Raw genomic sequence first — 8,654 nt, 5'->3', positions numbered from 1 at the left:
CAAAAAAAGGGGGGGGGGGGGGGGGGAGCTCGGTGAAGGGTGAGGGAGGGGAGCGGGCCTTCGCAAACTGCCCGATTCCGGCATCGGTGCGCCGCTGTCCGAAGAGGAGCAGGTAAATGTACCCCATCCTATCGGCGCACGCGACGAGCCGCAACGGGTCGATGAAGATGAGCAGCACGGCCCAGACGCAGCAAAAGATGTGCCTGCCGTAGAGGGAGCGCCCACCCGCATCGCAGCAGCCGCGCCACACGCGGCCAAGGTAGCCTAGAGACGCAGGCTGCAGTTAACTGATACGCAGCGTGTTACGCCAGCCACTCTCCCCGCCGCGCCCGCGCCCGCCGCGCCCTCCGAGCTCGCCGCCCCCTCGCCGCCCTCGCCGCCTTCGCCGCCTTCGCCGCCATCGCCACCCTCGCCGCCCTCGAGGTCGACGGCCTCCCTGTCCTCGACCACCACTTCCACGTCCTCCTCGTCGACCTCGGCGCTCGCGCCGGCCTTTGGGCGTTTGGCCAGCGTGGCAGGCGACCACGCCTCGCGCTGGGCGAGCGCCGCTGCCGCCTCCGAGCCAGCCGCGGGCGCGGTCCGCACGCTCAGCGAGGACTTCCAGCCGCCGCACGCAAGGATGGAGAGGAGGCCGCCCAGGATGCCGCTCCGCCGACCGCAGGCGTAGGCGGGAGCGGCGGCGGCGGCGGCGGCGGGCGCAGCAGCGGCGGCGGCCGCGCGCGAGGCCGCACTGGCGGCCCGTTGTTGCTCTCGCTTTTTCTCCAGCGCAGCATTCGCCTTTACGGCCGCCGCCGCCTCGACCCGCAGGCCGAGCACGAGCGCGCTCGCGTCGGCCATCTCCCTGAGCGCCTCCTCGAAGGGCTTCACGCTCGCAGGGTCTGGGCCTCCGAGATCGAGCAGCCTGTCGTACAGCTTGGCTTTGACTAGAGCAGCAGACACGTCCTTGACTCCGAGACCTTCCCGCGATGGAAGCTTCCGCACGGCGTTCTTCACAATGCTGCCGAGCTGTCGATCCGACATGAGCTTATGTCTGAGCTAAGAAGAGAATTTCCTTCGCGATGGAGGCGCTTCTGAGCTCCCCGGCCCTGGGTGTGCGGTTACTGACTGCACTCCAAGTGCTCCAAGTGCGATTCGACACTTCAGCTTGGTATAGTATCATCGTATGCTTCTCGAGGGGGTATCAAGGTATGCTCTAGGCCTCTGTGGGGACTTATCTCGGCTGGGTATCAAGGTATCATCGGCGGCCGCGCAGCGAAGCGACAATTCACACCTCGCACCGAGGACCGAGCCCTCCCGGTGCGAGGTATCATTCAAACTCTTTGCGCTTCCGCCGTACCCGCGCGCCACGCCGCTGGGACGGGCTTGTCAAGAAGCGCACGGCCTTCGACGCCAAGGTTGCGGCGGCAAGGGCGAAGGCGCAAGCGGCTGTGGAAGTCGGGCAGCTTGCCAGGCGGCGAAGACGGCCGCGAGCGAGGAGTTTGCGCGCCAGCAGCTCTCGCATCGGCGCAGGCGATGGGGGCGGCCGCGGGGGACACCGAGTCCGCAGCGGAGCCCGCCACGGCGCCTAACCCCGCGCCCCCCGCGGCGCCGGCCCCGGCCGCAGCCGTGCAGGCCGCGGCCCCTCCCGCGGCTGCAGCCGCACCGGCTGCGGCCGCGGGCCCGTCAAATGCGACGACGGCCGCCATTAGCGCCCTCCTCGCCCAGCGCATTGCTTAGTGGTGCGCTGGCCTCCCTCCTGCGCGACGCTCATTCGAGCGCGTTGTCTGTCTTGGCGCGCGCGCAGCGCGCGAAGAGGTGTGAAGAGGGGGGTCGTGTCCGGTGTGAAGGGTAACCCACCAGGGTATCAGCCTATCCTCTAGGGGCCCAATGCGGGTCCTCTCAAGAGGGTATCAGGGTATAGCCCTGGGGTATGATCTGCAATACGATGATACTATACCAAGCTGAAGTGTCGAATCCAGGTCCGACAGGATCTTGTAAGGACGGACGTACGGACACATGTGTAAGAGCGCGCACGAGTGGGTGTGCGAGCAATATCGAAAGACGGTGAGGCCGGGATCGCACGCGGCAGGGGTGGCGGGACGGTTGTGGAGCGAAGTGGCGGTAGCCAGCCTCAAGCATCGATGGGACAATAGGATGAGATTACCAGACGAGAACGGGGGGAAGGACAGGCGGGCGACATTCGACGATGTCGGGGATCACAATGTGACGACCAAAACGATCTTGGGGGCCAGGGTGAGACAACAGATAGGGGTGCCACATGGGGCACACCACAGGCGTATTCTAGAAGGGGAAAAGAAACGGGGAACGAGGGGCCCCGCCACGAGAAGTGCGTTCTGGGGATGCAGAGCGTGCAAAGCGGAGAGGGATGAGAAGCGAGAGCGAGAGCGCGCCTGTGAGTGCTGTGAGTGCGAATGAGACGCGCATATTGTGAACTTTATGCAGCACGCAGGATTCGACCTTTTACGGGGTAAGGTATGGTGGCGTCACGGCCAAAAGGGTGGGGGGGTATGGTCCTGGCCGCCGGAGGCGGCCTGCTCGACGGGTGGGGGGGTATGGTCAAGGGAGGTCAAGGCGTGTGTAGCAAAACACACCGAAGAGCGGCACCGCGTTCGGGTGCGGAGTGATGCAGATCGCGTAGTGGAGCATGTTGGATAGCACGAAGCCGGCGCGGCGCATGGGCCGGCTGGGCAGGAGGAGGAGCCCTTGGTCTTGGTCTTGGGGGAAGTCCTCATTGGCAGGAAGGGAGACGTCAGCGAGGGCAGCGGAGAGAACGGCAGCGGAGTGGGAGAGAGGGTAGCAGAGGCGAGGATTGTGGCAGTGAGGGCGGGTGTGAGCGGCTGTGCGGTCGGGGCTCAATGGTGGAGCTGATGGCAGTGGCGCGGGGCGTCTGCGCGGCATGAGCGCGCACCTTGCTGTGGTCGCGAATGGCCTTCAGAAGGCCGTCGAGGTCAACCTCGATCAGCTTCAGGACGCCGTTGGAAATGGCTTCTTCTACGTGCTCGAGGAGGACAATGCGACGCGTCTGCTGGCCACAGCGCCGCCGCCGTGGGGGCAAACAATCCCATCACTCCCGGCCGGCGGCGGCTTCCAGATGACGCACTGGAGGCATCTCGTGCCGGTGCTCATCCATCGGCTCGCACGCCACTCGGGTCGCACGCGGCAGCTCAGCGCGGCGTCGTGCTGCGTGGTCGCCTCGCCGCCCTTCGGCTCGATTGCGGCTGGCCGCGACTGCAACCGCGCCGACTGGGAGCGGCTCTGCCCGGGCAAGCCCATCGTGGCGATGGACGGCCCCGACGCTGACGGCAAACGCGACTCGCTGTGCGCACCGCTGTGGCGTCGCTGTCGCGAGAATGGGCCGCGCGACGCGATCGTCCGCGTCTCGGGCAGCCCGCCCGGCCTCGTTGACATCGACGGCACACGCAGCCTCTGCCGCAGGCTCGACGTGCCCTACCTGGGCCACGCACGGCTGCCGCTTGCCGCGGCGCGACCGGCGGAGCGCCCGACCCGGATCGCATACGCTGGTGCTGTTTGGGGCCATCTTGACTCGGAGGCGATGGGCTTCAACGCTTGGCGCCGCGCCATCCGTGACGAGTGCAGGCGGCAGCACGACAAGGACTCGAACAGCTGCAAGTGGTCCTGGGTCTCGATGCGAGGCTCGGGTGCGCCCGCGGCGCTCACCCTGTACGCGGCTTCGACCTTTTGCCTCCAGCCTCCCGGCGATACGATCTCGCGCTCGGGCATCGTCGACGCCGTGACGCTCGGCTGCATCCCAGTCTTCTTCCACCCACAGCAACGCGAGCTCTGGACAGATCACTGGCGCGCCGCCGAGGCGAGCGTGCTATTCGACTGGACGCCGGCAGCTTGGGCGGAGGGTGCGCCGCAGCCACTTGTCAAGGACCCGGCGGTATATGCGGCGCGAGCGGCCGCCATGATGGCCGAGCTGATCGCGATGCCCGCAGAGCGCGTGGCTGCGCTGCGTGAGGCCGTGGCCAGAGCGGCGCCCGCGCTAGTCTACGCGGCGAGCGAGGGCGGCGGCCAAGCGGGCGGCACGCGCGGCGCGAGTGCGGACGCGGTCGATCACTTGGTGGCAAGGATGCGCGCGCTTCGACTCGAGCCCTCGACGGAGGAGCAAGCGCGCTATGAGCAGCAGCTTGCGAGGCGAGCCGCCGACCGCGTGGCGCACAAAGCCCGGCGGGCCGAGCACTCTGCCTGGCTGGCGACGCGAAACGACACCCTTGGCAAACGGGGCAAGGAGAGGTCTCCGAAGGCGAAGCGGCTCGAGAGGCGGCCGAAGGGATGACTTGTCACATGCGCGGGCGGCCGGGTACCGTGTTTCTTGTACGGAGAGGTACGAATGAGAGGCAACCCACTCGGTGCGAGGGAGCAGACAGCGGGAGATAGCAGAGCGCAGGGGGACTCCCGCGCGTACAATGAAATCTTTCGGCAAGCCTTCCGATCAGCCGACCACCAATACTTCCGAGCACCAAAACAGCGCGTGTCGCCCTCCGCCTCCGCGCGCGGTGGGGCACGCTATCGGCTATGACGCTTCACCCGCACACGCACTCGCACACCTCGGGACCGGCTCCGCCTTCCGCCTTCCGGGCTCCGCCGCCTCCGCGCAAGATTACGTGCGAAAACCACTTATCACCGCGAGCCCTGGCGCTGCCGTCGCAAATAGCCGCGTCGAGTGGGAGAGCATGGTGCGCTATCCGTCGCCCACCCTAGGGAGTCTGCCTCTTCCTATCTCTCTTCGCAGTCTCTCGCTGATTCTCGCTGCAATCTTCATGCCACCACGCGGTCGTCCCACCCTCGTCGTTCTCTCCCTTGTCACCTCCTCCTCTGTCGCGTTGTTCTCTTCTGCCCCGTCCTGCGACGCCGCCGCCTGCCGGTCCCTTGTTCTCGCGGCTTCTTTCGCCTGTCGGCGCAACTCCGTCCTCCTCGCGGCGTATCCTGGCCCCTCGAGTCTATCGAGCTCCCCTCGCGCAAGGACCACATTTCTGACTCCCACTCCGATCATTTGCCTACAGGTCATGTTGTTGCTCAGGTCCACTCTCTCTTCGAACACTCGTGCCTCTACGGATGATGCCGGCGCTGGGGTCCCCTTCGGATGCATCGTGACATCTGACAACTGGATTTCCACTGGTTCGTCCTCCTCGGAGTCATCTTCCCCGTCCTCCTTCCGCTCGGCTCTTCGCTCGGTACGTTCGGTGTGGCTCACCCTCCATGCCGTGAACAGGCGCTTTATCCACCCTATATTCTTCTCTCGTTCCTCTGCCCGTGCCTTGGTCTTGTCGTTGTTTCGCACCCATGTCTGTATGGCAATCGAGGCTGCCTTCCCCACTACCTGTAGGTCACTCGTCACCTCTCCCGCGAGCTCCCTTCTCTTTCTTTCGGGTATGGAGTCCGTGAGTGCGGGTAGCGTGCAGGCAATCACGGGCGCTATTTTGTCGTACTCCTCTTCGGCGAGCGCTCCAAATCTAGACCCTTTCGCCTTTAAGGAGGCTGCCCTCGCTCGTCTCAGGAATGTGGCGGTGTCTTTTGAGTCCGGCGCCTCCCGTTCAACTCTTGCTGTCGCCCTCGCTGTGTGCTTGTCGAGCTTCCGCATGAAGTGACGCGCCTCTTCCTTATTTCCAGCGCAGCTGCCGCTCAGTATGTGTGCCAACGACGCCTGTGGTGGCTCACTGTCTTCTTGTTTCCAGTCGTCCCAGTCTCCCAGTTCCCCGCGTCTCCTCCTTGCCTCGCGCGCCTCTTTTGTGGCCTCATCCCTAGCCGCCTTGCACGCTCTGCATCCCCAGAACGCACTTCTCGTGGCGGGGCCCCTCATTCCCCGTTTCTTTTCCCCCTCTAGAATACGCCTGTGGTGTGCCCCGTGTGGCACCCCGACCTGTTGTCTCACCCTGGCCCCCAAGATCGTTTTGGTCGTCACATTGTGATCCCCGACGTCGTCAAATGTCGCCCGCCTGTCCTTCCCCCCGTTCTCGTCCGGTAATCTCATCTTATTATCCCATCGATGCTTGAGGCTGGCTACTGCCACTTCGCTCCACAACCGTCCCGTCACCCCTGCCGTGTGCGATCCTGGCCCCACTGTCTTTCGATATTGCTCGCACACCCACTCGTGCGCGCTCTTACACATGTGTCCGTACGTCCGTCGGTCCACTATCTCCCTCTTCTCTGCGTTCTCTGCCGCCTCCCTTCGCACCGTGTACATGCATGGCCGCGTCCGCACCGCGTCCCGCACCACTTTCGAGGCGTCCTCTGAGTCGTTATCCCCGAGGTGCGCTGTCGCCACCGCGTCGGCGTATGCGTTGCAGGCTATTCCCACGTGTGCTGGCACCCACATGAAGACCACCGCCTCTAGCTTTGATCTATAGTAAGCGATCGCCTCCAGGAGCCCGCCTCTCTCCCAGTCCCTCAGGCCTTCTGGCATCCCTTTGCGGTGCGCATTCTCAATCTGCTGCAGCGCGGGTTTGCAGTCGCATAGCACTAAGCACCTCCGCGATTGCGCATCGCTCGCGCTCGCCATTTTGCGTAAGTATGCGAGTATCGCGTACATCTCCGCGTCTATCGGCTCCCACATGTGCGGCAGCTTTCCTCCCCACATTCCCGCCCCAAACGCTGTCCGTATCTCCCCTTCTTCACAGGGTCCGATTCCGTTGGGATCCTTTACCTGTGTGTCTCCCGGGACGCTCTTTCCGAATCGTGTCGGTCCTTCGAACACGCCGTACGCCACCCTAGGGTTCGGCACGTACTTTCCATCCTCCGCCATTTTGTCTTCATGGTCCTTTCCTCCGTCCGTCGCTGCAAAGTGTGTGAACTGGTGTGAGACGTGCAACGCGAGGCATGTCTGCGCTACTTTCACATTCAGGGCTCGTCCCTTCCCCGACCGCAGCGGCTCGCTGTCTTTTCCCATCTGAATTCGCTTTCCTTTGCCGTCCGTCAGCTCCCCCCCCGTCTCGAATTCGTCGTATCGGAGCAAGAAGCGTGTTAGGGGGTCCTCCTGTAGCTCCCCTACTCTGATCGCGCTCGCCCCGTATCCATGCCCCACAAACAGCTCGTAGTCTTCTTTCTTCCAGTTTATGTGTCTCTGGGGCGCCCCCTCTGGGAACAACGTCTCATCCGCCCCGAGGCGACTGCTGGCGACTGCTGATGGATGCCGGCAACTGGGACGCACATTCTTTTCCTCGCGATGTCGCGCCGCTCGCGCCGCCTCTCCGCCTCCGCCGCCGCCGCTCCCTCGCCGAGCGCGCTGCCGCCCGCCCGCCTCCTCGACCTCCCCACGGACCTCCTCTTGCGCGCCCTCTCTCACTGCGACCCCGTCAACATCGCTCGCGTCGCGGCCGTCTCGCTGCTCTTCCACGCCTCCCTCGCGGAGGGGGGCATCCGCTTGTGGGCCCAAGAGCGCGGCTTCGAGCTTCCGGCGCAGCCAGAGGGCGAGAGCTGCGCCGTGCGGTGGCTGTGCCTTTCTGCGCTGCTGCGCGAGGCCAACCCGCCGGCGAGGGCTGCGGCAGGCTCCTCGCACGGCCTCTTCATCGACGGCGAGGGCCGGCTCTCGTCGTGCGGCTCGGCAGCGGAGGGCGAGGGGGAGGAGGAGGAGGTTGTTCCAGGCCTCCTTGGTCACGGCGAGGGCGTGACGCGGCTCAATACGCCGACGCGCCTTCCCTCCCCGCTGGGAGGCGAGCGCGCCGTGAGCGTGTCGGCTGGAGAGAACCACAGCCTCGCCCTCACCAGCAGCGGCGCCGTTTGGAGCTGGGGCCATGGAGGCCACGGCCAGTTGGGCCACGGCGACGAGCTGAACGAGTGGCAGCCAAAGACGGTCGAGGCCTTTGCTGATCAGCGCGTCGTCGCTGTCTCGGCTGGAGAGAGCCACAGCCTCGCCCTCACCGCCGATGGCGCCGTCTGGAGCTGGGGTAGTGGATACTGGAGCCTAGGCCACGGCGACCAGCAGAACCAGCTGCTGCCAAAGAAGGTCGAGGCTTTGGCAGGGCGGCACGTCGTCGCTGTGTCGGCTGCATTCTTCCACAGCCTCGCCATCACCGCCGACGGCGCCGTCTGGAGCTGGGGCCATGGAGGCTGGGGCGTGCTGGGCCACGGCGACAGGCAGAAGCAGCTGCTGCCCAAGAAGATCGAGGCCTTTTCTGGCCATCACGTCGTCGCTGTCTCGGCTGGATTCTACAACAGCCTCGCCCTCGCCGCCGACGGCGCCATCTGGAGCTGGGGCTATGGAGCCTCTGGCCAGCTGGGCCACGGCGACGAGCAGCGCCAGCTGCTGCCGAAGAAGGTCGAGACTTTTGCTGGCCGGCGCGTCATCGCTGTGGCGGCTGGGAGCAACCACAGCCTCGCCCTCACCGCCGACGGCGCCGTTTGGAGCTGGGGCTGGGGATCCTTTGGCCAGCTGGGCCACGGCGATCGGGAGGACCAGCTACTGCCGAAGAAGGTCGAGGCCTTTGCTGGCCAGCGCGTCGTCGCTGTGTCGGCTGGATTTGAGCGCAGCCTCGCCATCACCGCTGACAGCGCCGTCTTTACCTGGGGCAAGGGCCGCCACGGCGGCCTAGGCCACGGAGAGGACCTGTCGGACCAGCTGCTGCCCAAGAAGGTCGAGGCGTGGGGTCCGGGGCAGTGATGAGAAGGCCGATCGGCGATCGACTCGACATCCG

General features: G+C 65.5%; 1 protein-coding gene across 1 annotated transcript; it reads left to right on the top strand.

Moving 5' to 3' along the window:
- Positions 1-2,896: 2,896 nt before the first annotated feature.
- EMIHUDRAFT_98856 (hypothetical protein) lies at positions 2,897-4,300 on the top strand (the record flags this gene model as incomplete). Its single annotated transcript, XM_005785528.1, has 1 exon — positions 2,897-4,300. One exon carries the CDS (start codon positions 2,897-2,899, stop codon positions 4,298-4,300), a length of 1,404 nt encoding a protein of 467 aa, XP_005785585.1.
- Between the last annotated feature and the right edge of the window lie 4,354 nt (positions 4,301-8,654).

This window comes from Emiliania huxleyi, assembly GCF_000372725.1.
Source record: "Emiliania huxleyi CCMP1516 chromosome Unknown EMIHUscaffold_16, whole genome shotgun sequence".
Classification (NCBI taxonomy): domain Eukaryota; phylum Haptophyta; order Isochrysidales; family Noelaerhabdaceae; genus Emiliania; species Emiliania huxleyi.
This window is presented reverse-complemented; position numbering and strand designations above follow the sequence as displayed.